This window comes from Pterocles gutturalis, unplaced genomic scaffold, assembly GCF_000699245.1.
Source record: "Pterocles gutturalis isolate BGI_N339 unplaced genomic scaffold, ASM69924v1 scaffold8732, whole genome shotgun sequence".
In the NCBI taxonomy this organism is placed as follows: Eukaryota; Metazoa; Chordata; class Aves; order Pterocliformes; family Pteroclidae; genus Pterocles; species Pterocles gutturalis.
The window spans coordinates 1-16,765 of NW_010112798.1; the positions used below are offsets into that span (position 1 = coordinate 1).

Below are 16,765 nucleotides of genomic sequence, written 5' to 3' on the forward strand. Positions count from 1 at the left end.
TGCTGCCTGCCCGCAGGCACGAAAGCAGCGTGGAAACAGCTCCTCCAGCATTCAGCAGCTTCCCCCGAAAATCCCCTTGCTCTTGCCCACCAACTGCTCCCTGTGGGTCCTAGCAGAGCAGGCCGGAGAGTCTCTCTCACGGTGGAGATTCCTGAGCAGGGACCGTCGAGGGACAGCGGTGATACAGCAGATAGCATCGGTATTTAGGGCAACCAGCACTTGGGCGCTGCTATGCTGGAAGATTAAATCTTTTGCTACTGAGATGCCCCCTTAGCCCACTGAGGATTCATGCCATTTTGCGACTGGAAAATCAGAGGAAAAAAAAATCAGGGTTTTCTCTTCTCCTTTCCTCTTGAGCTGATGTCTACATTTACTAGTTTAAACACCTCCGTAAATGAAACTGGGGTGATAGCCAGTAAAAATAGAAGAGGAATAACAAGTTCCTGTTTTGACCCAAAGTCTGTTGAAGCAAATTGAAAAACAGTCCTTTTCCTTCAATAGCTTGCAGATCAGGCCTTTGCAGCCTCAATGGGCTGAAGGATTTCACTAGTGAATACATCTCCAAAGCAAACACTTCAAATACCTGGTTCTGCTTCTGTGTTTCCTTCACTGGGAAAGAAAAATTCACTGTTGGGAGTCTTTTCATTTACAGTTGAATTTCCTGGAAAAGCGAAAGGACCTGGCAACACCATGTTCTGAACAGCCATCTTCTGCAGGACCATTTGAGAATGCTTGCCTTGAAGTGCATTGCCCTGTAACATATATGTACTAAGAGTTTGATTTCAACAGGAGTCTTTCTATTCACTTTAAAGAACTTCGGGTCATGTCCTAATAATGCAACATTAGGAGGTTTCTGCTCCATTTTCCCTAAGGATGTACATTTTATTTTTACAAAATTATTACCATTACATGGGCAAATAAAGTAATAATTTAGTAGAACAAAGAGAGATGCCACTGTGCTACTGAGGAGGCTGAGTATCCCTAGAAAAGCTATTTTTTCATTATATTTTTAAATTAAAGAGACATGGCTTTAATTATAAAGGGTTTATTAATCACTAGCAGCTCTAGTAGCTCTGATACAGTACAGAGAAAAGACAGCTCATTTTAAAGTACGTCATTTACTTCATCCACTAAACCATCTTTAGAGTCTTGTCCCTGCTGTGCTGCTGCTTTTCTTTTTTACTATGCCTATGTTCATCTTTGGCTGTCCTGACAGAAGAGATCCATGTTTGTGGAATTTTCCACATTGCTTCTGCATAAGCATAGAAGAATAAATCACTGTGCTTTAGCACATGTATCATGTTCCCATGCTTATCCATAGGTCTGAATATATCTACCTTATAGGCAGCCTGGCCATACTGTATCAGTAACAGGCTCTATTCACTACCAAGTTTTTAAACTCCTTTTCTACTTAGTTGACTGCAAGTATGAGCCAAAGTAATGCTCTGAATATCATAGGGTGATTTTTCTCAAGAGAAACTGCAAGTGTTAAAAGTTTACTCCAACGACTTTATTTACATTCAAACACGAATTCTCTGTTTCTGCACAGGCAGTGCAAAGAGGCAGAAGCAATTCTCTGCATGCACCCCAGCTGCTGGGTTATTCCTCCCTAGCAAGTGAGTCTGGCCACCTGTATCCTCATCTCAGGTGCTGCTGGAGGAGGAGAAGAGGTTATCTGGACAGTGCAATACTGTGTTCCTCTATTTCTCTGAGCCTATAGACAGCTGCAACCTGAGAGAGCAAAGATATCTTTAAAATACTCTCAAGCCATCCCCTCCTGCCTAAAACTTGGCTGGGAGGAAGAATGCTGCATCAAGACCAAGACTCCTGGGAAGTTATCTTTTGTTTAGACAGCACTAAGTGAGATTGCTATTGTATTTATCAGTGCAATAAACTGTTTCTAAGGCACCCATCATTTAGCTTCCAAGATCCAGTAGTGCTTTTATCCTTCCCTAAATTGATCCACAAGATGGAATTTAACAAGAAAAGAGAAGCTATGGAGGCTTTGTAAGAGGAAGTCTATAAAAACCCTCCTATATAGTAAATAGAAAATCAATAAAGAAGGAAATATTTCTAAACTTTGAGGAGTAATTGAAGACCACAGAGGGGAAGAAATAAACAGGAAAATGAAATAGAGTTCCTTTAAAGAAGAAGGTAAAAAAGAAAGTAGGCATTGTTAAGCCTTACTCTTTTTTTCCAGGAAGTAGTGCTGGAATTTTTAGAGGTTTAGCTAAGCCTACACGGGCTAAATTCTGCCTCTATCTGTAAGCAGTCATCCAACTGTTAAGACAAATACAAACAATCTAAGATTGTGCATCACATTTTTATTTTAAAATGTGATCTACAACAGCCTGTCTGCAAGCTAGTTGGTCACCAGTAAGACTAGTCTGATTCATGGCAGATATTCCTTTTCATGTGTTGATAGTGATCAGTAAAAGGATTTGAGACTCCTTGAAGCAGATTGTTTGCCTTTTTCCAAAGGTGAAGTGACAAGGCTTGTACTAATTCTCACGCAGCTGAAATAAGGCACAGCAAAACCCCTATAGTACTTTCTTTCTGCATAGCACATTTCTCGTCTGAGAGGTTGCAAGCCAGGAAGCTACACGCCTGTGATGCAGGTAAACAGGCTTTTCATATACAGGTGGTGGCTGTGCATGTAACCCCCATCTGTGCCCAGTGCTCAGTAGCCTCCTGCTCCCAGTGGGCTAATCCAGCCCCCACTAAAGGCTTTGAGCTCACCTAGGTCCACACATGCCTGGTCTGCTGGGCACAGCTGGGATGCAGAAACTTTATCTGGGGTTACATCCTCCAAACCCTATATTTGAGTCCAGTACAAGAGGACTTTCTCCTTTTATAAACACCCCTGCAGTGGAAGCAACACAGCTTTCCTGGTACCACAGCCACCTCTATGCTCTATAGAGCTGGCTTAATCCCAGAATAAGGTTTAAATTGGAGATTAAGACCAAGAAAGCTGAAATTTGAAACCATTTCCCAACATTTTAATAGATTTCCAGTTAGTGTTAGTTAGTAAACATTTGACTATTTTCTATCTTCAAAGCTTCTGCTGCTGAAATCCACAGCACACATTAATCTACCAGACAACCTGTGCCTCAAGGACAGCTGAGAACTTTTCACTGAAACCCAGCCATTCAAGTGGGGACGAGTCCTTGATGTATGCTAATGAGCTTGGGCTGAGCTTAAATATGAGCAGAGGTTCTAGTTGAGGTTCTTTGCTCCTGCAGAGGAATCCCCCTGCTGATGACTGCTATTCAAAGGTAATGCTCTCTGAGGTTGTTTCATGTTGTTCACAGACGCAATTGCTGTACTCAGTAATTGCCCAGATCTGGGCAACTGCAGTGTGCGGTTCAGATAAATCATACGCCTCTGTGACGTTGCAACGAGACATCGTAACTCATTGGAGCTTACTGGGGCAACATCAATGCCTAAGAAACACTGAGTGCCCCACAAGGCGTTAGGATGTTGCTGGTGGGTGGAAGGAGTTTAACAAGGCTGAATTTTGCACTGATACTAGAGTGAGTACTGAAGAATAGATCTTTAAACTCTTTTATAGACCTGGTTACAAAACCAAACTTCTATGCTCCTAGAAAACATTCCTTCCCAGGTGGTTAATGTATATGCATGAAGACTATGGAAAAGAACATACGGAGAAAAATAAATGGAAGGAGAAAAAATCAAGAGAGAAGTTTTTGAAAATCCTGTGAGATGTAGCATAACTGAAGCCAGACCAAATGATGCTGGATGTATATCATGTAATGAAAAGACCGAAAGAGTTTCTCCTTCTAACGATGTCTTGTAACTACCAGCTCTTATGCTGGAAAAAAATCACTGCTAAAACACATAACAAGACAGAAGCAAAGTGATGTGAGTGCTTCAAGGGACAACCTCTTTCACTGATAAGAGATGAGTTGCCTAGGGATGAAGTAGGGAATGGTGACCTAACCCTGTGCTACCCTATATGGTAACTTGGCTGTCACAGCTTTGTTATTGAGTCACAAAAACTGGGGAAGAAACTTGCTCACTTAAGTGCCCACACTCTGCTTTGGCTTCTTTCGGGGCATGAAATTGGAAGAATGAGTCTTCCTTTTGGGTGGAACAAAGAAGGAAAGAAATCCATGGACACATCAAATGCAAGATAGGAGGACAAATGTAAGTATGGAATAAGTGGGGAGAAAAATCACATATTATTTTACTTGTTGTGATGCTGCAATGCAAGGACCGGCTTTAGGTTTTTTATATTATCATAGCATATATTCAGGGCATCATTCCTGAGGTTTTTATCACAATGACTGTTTGGGCAGTCAAGATAGAGACCATGAAACACTTTGAGTTAAAAAAAAAACTTATTTTTTCTCTGCCTAAAATTAAACTTTACTAATATTTGTCATAAAAAATGAAAAGAATGCAGATTTAGCAGCTGAATATCAAACACTTTGGAAAATTATTATAAAGTTTTTTAAACTTTTTTTAATATATTTTCTTGCACACATACTAGTACACGTTTGGACACGTTACATTGGACGTCTTTTTTTTTAGTAAGCAACTGGAAAGAGCTAGAAGCAGCACTTGTTACGGTAAATGCATTTAAATGGCACTCCACTTTCTAAATTCTGCATTCTCCTCTTACACCACTAGGTGTGAGTGTTGGAGCTTTTTCTGTAGTTGGTTTGCAGTAACGTGTATGAAAGTTGCTATCATGTGCCCGTTGAATTCCCAGTAGCCCAAGCAATTCCCAGCTGAACCGTGATGACTACCCACTGTGCAAATAGGAGCGGGTAGGAGCGCTCTAGCAGAGACTGTAATTTAATCAAGCCTGTTAAGCGTCGGGAATCACGCGTGAAACTCCTGTCTCTTGCATCTTTTTCCATCTGTACATGCATGTACTGGGGAGCAGGGGTTCCTAGTGCACAGTTTTGTGTGATCTTTGTAGAGACAAGGAACCCAGAGTTGGAATTTGAAGAGAAAAAGTCACTAGGAGACCTCAGAGGATTTCAGAAACTAATTGTAGGAGACTGGGGTAGAGAAGGGAGCCTAATCTGCTTGAGTGGAAAAGATGGGCAATACCACCTACTATCAGGAGGGAGGAAGGGAAGGTCTGGGGCCAAGAACTGGTGTGGCAGTGGGTCAGAGCAGGCCCACCAGGCAGCAAATACTCATCCTCTCAGAGCTCAGTTCACACAGTCACAATCAGTCATTGAGAGGAAAGTTAGTGGCAATTAACTTGACAAGACAAAGTTTGTTTCCCTGCTGTCTTCCTACTTTTTTTTCTGTCTGTCCTGCTCCCGTTCTGGGCCTTTCTGGAGGAGTTTTTATCCCCCTACTATCTCTTTTCCAACTCCATCCAGTTAAGTTTTCCTCCATCATTTTTCCTGTTTACATCTCCCTTTCTTAACTAAGCATTCTGCTGGGAATCTTCAAATTGGGTACTGATTTTTGTTTGGTGGGGTTTGCCTTTGTGAATTAAGACACTACTGAATGAGTAGTTCTAGCTGTCTCTGATATCTGTATCCATTGGATGATAAATGTCCACCAATAATATCTATAAATATTTTCAATTCCTGTGTACAACTTCAGAAGTTTAGCTGACACAGGTTGAATAGGACCTAAGTTTATAAACTTCTTAAAGTTTGGTAGTTTTTGGCTAAACAGGTCTTGAGTTTGTGGTGAATTTTCAATTTGACTGTAGCTGTAGGGATATGCTGAGATACTGACCTATTTCAGACAAGCCAGAGTTAAAGAAACCGTAAGAAATTACTGCAGACTTTTAATCATGTTAAAATACAGGTAAAAGGAACATTGCTTTACTACTTTACTAAAGGTTGGTAGATTTTGAAAGAAAATGAGAGATACCTGGGGACTTTTTGCTCCTTTATTTTAACTCAGGAGCTAAGTAAGAGAATTTAGAATCATGCCTGTGCTGGGAAATTAATTACAACACGTTACAGTGTTGCATTGAACAGTTGCATCTCATACAGCACTTAGGCAAGTAGGGATCCAAATTCTGTCCTGTGGCATGTAGGTAAAGAAAAAGTGTACTATAATTTTCCCAAAGACAGTACCTGTTTGGAATCCTCAAGAAAACCCTAGGAAAGAATGGCCTTCACATGGATGCATAAACTGTCAAAAATACTACTACAATTAAATACCAGTAATTGCAAATTTATTGCATCATTTAAGAAAATCTTGCACAACTAAAAGAGAAAAAGTAGGAATTAGCCTCCAAGCAGCAATATATTTAAATAATTAAATGAAATTCCTTTACACAAGAGTGAAACTGCAGTTTATAACAGGAAGGCAAAATATTGTGATGTTAAGAACAGCTAAAAAACAACCAGCACACTTTACCTCATTTCCAAATGTGAGGTGTTAAATTGGGAAACTTTGCATGTGGCCAAATGAGCTGTTGCTTGGCCCCGCTCCTTTACATCAACCATGTGTGCTGCCTGCCATCTGGAGAGAGGTGAATGAGCGGTGATGTGCCCGGAAAGCGGATCCTTCCTCTCTACTTGTGCTTTCAGGCAGTGTTACTGTCTGAATTATAAAGCCTCTTCCTGATCCTGCAGAAGAGAAGGCTTTTGCACATTTTATTAAGGCATTATATAGCAGAGGTACAATTTAGTCCCAGGTTGTTTCTTCTATGGGAATGTTCCAAAAGACATCTAATATTTAACCATAATTGAGACATTTAGAAGCAAATATGTTTAGACTAACTGATGTTTTAGAACAGCTGCTTCCCACATTTTCTAGCAGTGTATCACTTTTACCTCCGTGTAGTTTAAAAATTAACATTGAATTTTCCTGTTTCATTTGGCTTTCTTAACCCATAGATAAAACTCCTGGTCACAGATCCATCCTGCTATCCTGGATGCAGCCCTATAAGGATGAGGGTCATTTTTCACAGAAGCTCGGATAAACCCAAAGTACCTCTTAGGCACTAGAACTGAAAGGATCCCCAGGCCTTATATTGGCACATGTCACCATACAGCAATCTTTTGTAAACTTTCAATAAATTCACTAGAGCTCTGAGTTCAAGTAAATACTATCCTACCATGGAGATACAAAGTACAGAAAAAGGAGGTGAATTCCAGCAACCCGAACATCAGGCTGAAATAATATGCCAAAATATGATACAATGTAGGTCAAAACAATATATATTCCTGTACATAATGAAAGCACTCACTAAACATGACATTTTTGGCATCTGAATAGAAAATAAATTAATAGAGAAAACTTCTGTTTCAGGAAAGAAAATGCAGGAAATGGCTACTTTTAACTCTCCACTAAGTGGGAGTGGTTACTAACAAGCAAAACTGCATGTCAATAACCGAAAACACGGTCATGGTCATTTGTATATGTAATTATGGGATCAGAAATTCACAAACATATCTTTTGGCAGTACGGCAGACTTCATCCACCCACTTGCCTTGGGATGACTGAGAAAAAAAGACACAGTTTTCACGCTTGCCCCCATTTGGTTGGGCGCGATCCCAATTGAAGTACTGTAGAGCCATGCCGTTGACATCAACAAACTTCCCTTCATTTATCATGTCAGTGACACCCAACCAAAACTCAGACACTCCAGGCATGCTCTTCTTGCCATAATCTCGAAGAGTGTTTGTTTCATCATCATTCCTTGGGATAGCCAGCGTCCCTCCCTTGGCTATGCAGTCTTCGTTGGCTTCATGAAAATGTTTGGTGCCTTCTGATACAAGGTAGCACTTCTTATGGGCCTTTGTCCCACGAAGACAGACTGTGAATAGATATTGTTTAGCATGTTCAGTAAAAGCTTGGGATATAGCTCTGAGGAATGTTTCCTAAAACTATAATTTTCTAAAGATATGTTGAGGATTAAGCAGACAAGTCCCTCAGCAAGTGAAAGGTCCTTCCTTCCACAGGGTGGGCCTGAAAGTAGCAGTAAGACCAGACGTTCCTGCTATTCCTCCTGTTGATGTAGGACCTTGTATGCAGCCAGCATGTTAGTGTGCCTTTGGGAAGTCTGAACAGACCACACATGGGCTCTCTGCAAAGCACCTTGGACTACAAAGGACAGCCAAAAGCAGACCATGCTCTTGTATCTGCTCCAGAGAAGAGACACATAAGAGGAAAGACAGACATAGCTGTGATCTTACTATAAAGTGCTTTGAAGAATCTTTCCTGTGCTTATGCTGATTAACCTGACGCACAGTCTTGAGCCCCAGCTTTCTTCCAGCAATGTAATTCTCTCAAGGATTTTAAAAAATTTTGTTGATTTAGAATGCTAAATTATAACCCAGGCCTGTTGTCACTGTATCTTATGTCTTTTAGCAAATAGTCCCACTTTTTTAACCTTATTTCTTCAGTCTTAAAACTGATGGAATGAATGAGGCATAGATGTTCGTATTGTTGGCAGATGCAAGTTGGTCATCAGGAAATCTATACTTGGCTTTACAGTAAAGAAACAGATCTAAAGATCTTTTCATATTTATGATATTTAAGTGTCAGTGTAAAGGGTTATGCATTAACTAAGCCTAGTTCCTAGCAAACAAAAGTAGGACAGAAAAGTGCTATTTTAAATGTGTCCTGCTCACCAAAAAAATATTGATTTCAAATTCATAATGCACATCTCCGTCTGGATGATTGGTAAAAGTATATCGCCACCTGCAGAAGAGTTCACATTTGCCTCTTTGGTTCTGAATTTCTGGTCTTTCCAGCAAAGTCTATCCCTTCAAACTCTAAATTCAAATGAAGTAAAGTGACTTAAACCTATAAACACTTTTTAAAAGTGTACACTTATTACTGAGCTTGCGTGACAATCTGAACCAAATAATATAAACATTTGCATTTATAAATCTGTTTGGTTTTAGTTCTACTGGAACATATCAGGGAAGTCTTGATGTGAAGTCCAAATGTAGCAGAACATTAATTTGGCATATGCTCTATAACAGGAATTGCCTTGCAGAATGGCTGTCAGAGTTCTTCCAGCCCATGGTCTGTGTGGGCAGGCTTGCAGGACTGAATCCTTAAACTCTGCTTTCCAGCTCTCCTAATGCAGATACATGAAAAACTGACTCTCCCAAGAAAAATGCTTACAAGAAGAGAACCCTCCTCACAGGAGTGTTCCTTCTCAGCTGAGGAAGGTAGCAAAGGCCTTGAAATGTAACAATTATTTTTAGAATCCTGCATGTGACTATTTCCAGATTATTTAATTTATTACTTAAACGCATCTTGTACTTATATTGGAAATATGTCATGAAACAATATGAACATCTTCTGTCCTGATGTTTTCTATAGTCTGTTTCTAATTCCTGTCATCTGTTCTTGTAAAAGAGTAATTATGTATCTGATCAACAGGATATGGAAATCCACTTTGGACCATATCTTATGTGTCTCAGTTTTTTAGTATTTCCAGTTGTTTTCATTGCATTTCGTAGCTGTGTTTTCAGGGTCATAATTTTATATTAGGGCTTATCCTTCAAATTTTACCCTTCCAAATGCTAATGGCCAAAGAAAAGCAATGAACATATTTGCTAAATGTGTTGAATTGTTTAACAAATTTATATTAACAGGAAAGTTCTGAGAGACCTTATCTCTTTCAACAATGCTGCAGTAATGATGGACGCTGGTCCTCTTTAGGGAGAAAGCATATGGTGCTAAATGGTGTGTGGCAACACTTCAAAGTATGTTGAAAGGAGACCTAGGAAAGCCAAGCAAAAGAAGAATTCAGATTGTAATATGTGTCTTGGAAATGTTCATAAGCTAAAAAAGTAGCTCCTTTTTCAGGTATCATAAGGCCATTAATAAACGCAGTCGGAGGCAGAGGGGTGATAGATCTCTTTTTGCCAAATTTGGAATCCAGTTGAACAGTGTGGGTTCTGAATTTAGAATATAGCTCAGAATAAGTTTTGAGGATAGAAAATCTCCTGGCTCTGGTTTCATCTCTAAGCCACTGCATGCTTACTCTCAAGCTCCTTCTGGAAGCAATACAAGAACTACTTTTAAACAAGAGTTACTTGTCTAGCACAGGCTCTCTTTTAAGAAACTTCTAAAGTTGTCTTATAAATAATTTAAAATAAAAATATTTTTCAAGCTCAAAAAGCTCTATGTAACCCAAGATGTAAAACAGGACAACCCAGATATTCTATGATTCTATGATTACTGTCCCTAAGGAAAATATGTTCTGTTTCATGTGAATGATGTAATTTCCTCTGTAGTGTCCTCTTGTACATGTTTAAATGCCAACTTTTGTGTCAACAGCTGTGAAAAAGCACAACTGTCTAGTTGGTGCATGTGTGTATACCCTTCTTATTTTGTTTGGAAATTTCCATCAGGCTATTTAAATACTTAAAGGACTCTGCATATTGATACAGGATATTTCTGAACTCACAGTGGGTATTACTTTGAAGTTTTATGGCAACATTCACATTTGAATGTCTCAAACTGCACATTTTAAAAGGCTCAGTCCTTTTAGCTTCCTTTTGAGGGTATTCTCAGCCTTTCCATTAATATTTTTGCCTTGATAGTTAGACCATATTCATATCAAAGCTGGGGATCCTACTCATGGACCATTTAAACTCTCAAACCCAGCAGCCCTCATTGTATTGCTTTTGATTATACCTCAAATCACAGCTGGAGGCTGGGCATAGTAAAGACAAAAGCAGTTCTTTCTCCATATTAATTTTTGCTCTTAGTGAAGAATCATCACTTGTACTCTTGTACTTGTTCAAACTTGATTTTACTTGAATGCTTCCTTTGGCGCTGATCTAGCCATTACAGTTTTGGCATACCATGCTCTTAAGGAGTTATATGTCTCAGTCACAAATACCCATTAAAGAGAAAGATGGGAGTGGAGGAGAAAGGAAAGGCAGTGACAACTTTTGGAAGCCATTGACGAGTGTAAGCTGCTTTACCTGTCTGAAGTGCTTGCATTTCTTTCAGAGCATTTACTTCTCTCCACAATTTGTCAATCTGAGTCTTTAGGTCATCTTTTTCTTAAATAAAAGAAATACATAGAAATTAATACATATGTATACAAAAAATATTTAACAAACTGTGTCTTAAAAGCTGTTTTAAAATATCATGGGTTTCTGCATTGCTAAACGTATACAAAAAATGTTTAACAAACTGTATCTTAAAAGCTGTTTTAAAATAACATGGGTTTCTGCACTGCTAAGATAAGTTTTGATTGCTTTTAAAGTTTTTTCCGTAATGAAAGTATTCCTATGCAATTCCTATAAAAACCAGGAGGAACCCACCTTTACCTTTCACCCTCATGGTTTAAATCTCACTTTCAGTTGGACTCTATCCTATTAACTGTTTGAAAACCATGGATTGTTACAGCTAATCATTGTATAGCATGCCAGTATCTAATTTACACTAAAATTTCCCTATTTACTTTTGAACCTGTACACCATGATATATATATATATATGGCATACAAATAACAGCAGAACACAAGCTGTGTTTGTTCAAAGAAATGTTGTCTCTGCGAGCATAAAAGTTTCCCACAACCCTTCTTTTAACACAGTAAGGAACAGCTAATCCAATCCAACTTCACAGTCTGAATGTACGCAGACAGGCTTGCTGAGCTGCAATTTCCCTCCCCAGGAGGAGCCTTCCTCCCTCCCTTGGTACAGTGAGGGCTTGGTGACTTAAGTCATGCAAATTCAGTCGGAATCACCATTTTGTAGCACCTACAAAAGCGCCAAGATAGTGGGATGAGAAAATAAGCTAATCTGCACATAGCTCCATTTTCAGGTCCTCTCTTCCATTCTTTTTTCTTAACCATTACAATAATCTACCACAATCAAACTACTAGCGGGCATGTTACCATTGCACAAGATTACAATTTGATTGCTGCAGTATCCAGACCTTCCAGAAGCCACAGTAACAAGCATGAGGAATAAATAAGCTCTTTCACACGCAGCAGAACTAACAAAACCACAGATCCTACAGATCTGTGTTACATCACCTAACCCTCCAGCTGCACCCCAGAAAGCTCATCTCTTCTCCATATTCCCTACTGCCTGCAGGGATAACCCCAGCTGTCCTTCGTGACTCCCTGGTTCCCCAAGACAGGACTCGTAGTTCCCCAATCCATGCTCCTCCCTGTGATTCACAGGAGCCTCTGCATGTCCCATCTGCCTCAAAAGGGGCAAAAAGCAGAACAAGCTGGACTCCTGGTGCAACTTTCTCACACTGGGACACTAATGCAGGTTGTTGGGTTTTTTTACCCTCACTCTGAATTTCATAAAATATTGGGAAACCTAGCCTCAGGACCTCCATTCTTCTGCCAAATTGTTTCAAGTTCAAAAGTAGTAGCAGGTTGACAGACAAATGTGCTGTCAAAACAAATGCATAAGCAGCCTGTCCTTGGGACACCAAGCTAAGAACTATAGAGATTCAAAAGGAGAAAGAGGTGTATATAGCAGTATAGCTCCAGAGCAGCATAATCATGTTGTACAATGCCTTTATCAAAGCTGCGTTTTTTTCATTGACTAGGAGTTCAAATATTTGCCATTAGCGTAACCTCCATCATACCCTCTTTTATTAGAAATAAGTCTTTAAATTAAATACACAGACATTTCCAAACAGCATTCAGCAGTTCTGTATTTACTCTGTAAGCTTTGCTCTGGGAATTTATGCTTTATCTTTTTTGGGTAATTCTTTTTCATTAGTTTGACTTGCCATTTCACAGTACTTTTCACACACATAATGTAATACTCCGCAAATATTAGACAGACATTCTGTTAAATTAGAAAACAGTAGAAAAATCTGAACAATAACCCTTGGAAACTTAATATTTTATTCTGCTCTTTTCCACAATCTGCACACAAATTTCCATTCCTCTGATCTTAGTCAATATAACTATGTAACTAAGAATGATTGTCCAGAGTCCTCTCTCAGCTGTACCTCAGAGTCCTAAATAATGTCAAAAGAGATGAATAGGCATAACAGAGCAATATATTTACAACTGTTATACAGCTCTATTTCCATACCTCATTGTGCCACCTTTTTTTTGGCTTTGCTAACTCACATTAAAATATTTTAAAGGCAGGTGTAATACAGACTCAGCTGTCCTTTGTTAATAAGCATTTGTATAATGTTAGTTTCTTGTTCATGCAATGTTATTTAAGTTCATAGTAAACTTGCATAGTCTATAAACCTCTATCCCTCCTCCCAGTTAAAACTCAGTACCTTTCACTCTACGTTTGCTGTGCTTCCTGGCTTTGAATTTGGAAGCCTGGCTGATGGTCTGATCCAGCAGTAGTATGCTTATGAGAAGAAAAATCAGAAGTCCAGTTTGTGCCATGTCTCTTCTAAAGAACTTAACAAGAAGCTTCAAGAGAGTCTCTTTAGCAGCTACAAGAGCAAGTCACAGAGATCCATCTCAGCAGGGACTGACTGAGGTCAGTTTTATAAAAGTGTAGTGATAGGGTTGGCTGTACTCCTTGCTTACGAAACGTGTTTAATACTTCAGCTGTCTGCAGCATAAGGCACCCCCTTGTTCTCACATCTCATCTGAAATTCCTATTTCCGTTTTGAGTTCAGCTGGGACAGGTTGCTGTTACAGAAGCTGTACTGGCACTGAAGAGTGAGTGCACCGATTGCCACTAATGAGCACCATATCTCCGTTCAGCCTAAACGAGGAGTAGCCAAAAGATTTCTGCAGATATAAAAGGTTCTGACCCCAGCTGGCTAAGTCATGACAATGGTCATGATCTTACTTTACATCAAAACAAGAAGGAGAGTGTCTCTCTGTAGTCCGGAGAGCCTCTGCATTTGGATCTCTTTCATTTGCACTTGGGCTCTGAGTTTTGTGGGGCTGCCTATTAATTGTGATTGCTATAAGGAGTGGAACCTCTCACTGCTTTTGGTGGACAAATGAAATTGTCACAATAGTGTGCCCATCACACTCTTTATTTTTTTGTTTTGTTTTCCTTTTTTTCCCACCAAAAAGAGAGGGTTTGTTTAAAATGTTGACACTGAAGTCATCCTTGGATGATAGGGTGCTGGCAGGCACAGTTCACGCCCTTCAGAGCTGTTGTTCCAGACATCTCTTTGCCATCTCTGCCTTGGTTACATTCTGCTCACATTGCAAGATTTTTTCAGAATTGCAACAGCACGAGACTTATTACTTTATTAAAGGAAAGCTGAGGTTTAGGTACATTCTGTTACACTACATGAATGCATACTGGCTTTTTCCAACCCCTACATACGGTCTAAAAGCACTTCAGTACTTATAATGTAAAACACACCCACACCATCTGTTCTGGATACCTTTAAACAACTAGCTGTATTCTGATAATCTTAACTAGTAAGCATCTATTAATCATTAGTTAATAAAAATCTATTAATCATTAGTTAAAAAACTTTTCATAAATGCATTGTGATATGATAAAACTTAGTTTCAGTGGTCCTGCTTCAAAATACTGAAGTATGTTCCATAGTGTAGGAAAACCTCTGGACCAAGAATGGTAAGTCCTCGCTGCTATTACGGAGCATAGCCCACCAGAGATGGTCATTACAGAGCATAGCCCACCAGAGATGGCTATTACAGGGGCCACCCACCAAGGGCTGTCTAACAAATCGCTCGCACAGCTGCACATTTCGGTACACAGTTAAATGTGGAAAAAGCTGTCATTCCAACTGGCACACCAGAAACTCAAATGTGAGCTGTCAGAGAGGAAAACAAGACGCTTTGTAAGGGTCTAGTTCAAGATTTAATCTGTCATTTAGAACTAACTCTAAATTCAGGGCTGATCCATATTTTATCACAGTAATATTGGGGCATCAATATAAGTTAATTAAGGGCAAACAAGTGAATCAGTAACTGCCTCCAGTTGGTTTTTTTCACTTGGTCCCTTCTCAGAGGTTGTCAAATTGGACATGAAGCTGATCCTGAACCACTGCAGCTTGTAGCCTGCCATATTAAACTAGTACTAATTTTGGGTTGACTCGTAAGGGACTTGTAAACTGCTGGAGCTATTTCACATGGAGCTTAGCTGTCCCATAGGCCCTGAGAGAGGCAGGACCGGCAGCTGGGGTCAGCAAGCATTTAGTGTGCATGCTTAAGGACTCAGTACCAGAATGCATTTGTTCCTGCTCCTAGGAACTTGAGTTTCCTAACACAGGCTTTCTTTTCTTTCTGTGAAATTAGTCTGACAGAAAAAAGATTTGTATGCTACAGAGGCAAGCACACAACTCACTAGAAATGGAGGTATAAAAAACTCACAGATTTGGTGTTCTGAGAATTCTTGGCCAAGACCCTGAGTAAAAACCTGTGCTTTTTGAGTATGCCATGTTATGTCCTTTTAAGAACAGACTGAAGCTCTGTTTTGAACGCTTCATCCCCCTTGTTCAGTAGTCTCTTTGAGTATTTCACCAGTCTGCAAGTAGCTCAGCTGGACTTCACTCCTAAAACCTGAATCACAAAGCTGTCCTTGCAGCCACTGAGAGAGGCCACAAGGGTACAGGGGCTTGTTTTCTAGAATTTGTTTAGAGTAGCTGAGAAATAGGTTTCACAATTATAACTAATCTACAGCAACTGAGGAAGCAAATTTAACTTCTTGTATACAATGTGTGGGCAGGAGAGTCAGAGAAAAGTCGAAATACGTTGCTGATGACATAAACTCCCAGTGCTACTGTGAGGAAGCAGGAAATGGAACCACACAGGAGGCCCAGAGCCTCACTGAAGTGAGTGCCTGGTCTGTGTATGGTCTTGAAACCAGCATTACAATGTTATTTAGAGTTGTAGTTTTTCTTTTACTAGCACAGTTATAGTAATATAATACAGCCCAGAGAGTGATAATAAAGCCCTATACACCTATGTAGAGGTGTAATTTTTCCTGGGTCAAATTATTCCTCTTTCCATATCAGAATGTTCCGTACAAGTATAAACAGCCTCATACCTTTATAGCTATTTCCAGACTAGGATGGGATTGTGCATTTTTATTTACACCAGTATAGTAGAGCTTCTGCATGCAGACAATATTGTAGTTTCTCTTGAAGTGCTTAGTTCACTTCAAAGCACTCTTGAAGAGCTTTCTTTGATAAGAAATATCTCGCAAAAGCCATAGCTGCTGTACAGAGCCGGCACCTGGATTTATGGCTGCTGTTTCCCCACCTCATTCTGTTTGCTTTCAGACAGCAGAACCATTCAGAGCATAAGCGTCCTTTGGTAAAAGGTTTATTTCAGTTTCTCCACAGAGGCTCTTCAAGGTAAAAAGTCTATTCCCCTCGGAGACAGTTCTACCTTTATATGCTCCTGTAAACTAGCTCAGAAAAACTCTTCATACAGCTGTTTTTTCCTCTTCATTCTCAGCCATCACTGGGTTTGTGGAAAGAACATGCAATTGGGCACAGAGTAGGAGAAGCTGGTGTGAGATGAGGACCGGATGCTGGGCTGAGATCCTGAAATAGGTCTGGCTGCAGAAATTTCCTGTCGTGTGGAGTAAGATCCTATGCAGGGAGATCATGTCCTTTACTTATCCCCTGAGCTAGCAGAGCTACAAATAAAACCTTACTTGTAAAAAATAATGTCTTTAAACAAAGTTAATGCATCAGTCTGTTGAAAAGCAAGCTGCTCCCATTGCTAGTAGACTGGCTATGTTTTACTGAGATCTACAGTCCCCTCCATGCTTCAGAGCTAATTCTGTTGTGGCATGTTCAACCAAATGGGAAACTAATGGGCTATATTTGCTAATGAAATCATAGCAAACTTTTTACTTCTTTTTTTTTTTTTTTTTTTTTTTTTTTTTTTCATTTTTTT

At 39.7% G+C, this 16,765-nt stretch overlaps 1 protein-coding gene across 1 annotated transcript; it reads right to left on the reverse strand.

The window, feature by feature from the left end:
• Window positions 1–7,087: 7,087 nt before the first annotated feature.
• CLEC3A (C-type lectin domain family 3, member A) lies at window positions 7,088–13,367 on the reverse strand. Its single transcript, XM_010074199.1, has 3 exons — window positions 13,192–13,367; window positions 10,905–10,985; window positions 7,088–7,768 (listed from the first exon to the last, which is right to left on the reverse strand). Exons 1-3 carry the CDS (start codon window positions 13,304–13,306, stop codon window positions 7,377–7,379), a joined length of 588 nt encoding a protein of 195 aa, XP_010072501.1. The 5' UTR covers window positions 13,307–13,367; the 3' UTR covers window positions 7,088–7,376.
• Window positions 13,368–16,765: the final 3,398 nt, after the last annotated feature.

Coding starts and splice junctions, on each gene's coding strand:
- CLEC3A (XM_010074199.1), bottom strand. CDS start 13,306: ATGGCACAAACTGGACTTCTGATTTTTCTTCTCATAAGCATACTACTG. Junction 10,986..13,191: donor CAGCAAACGTAGAGTGAAAG/GTACTGAGTTTT, acceptor CTTTTATTTAAG/AAAAAGATGACCTAAAGACT. Junction 7,769..10,904: donor AATGCAAGCACTTCAGACAG/GTAAAGCAGCTT, acceptor ATCTATTCACAG/TCTGTCTTCGTGGGACAAAG.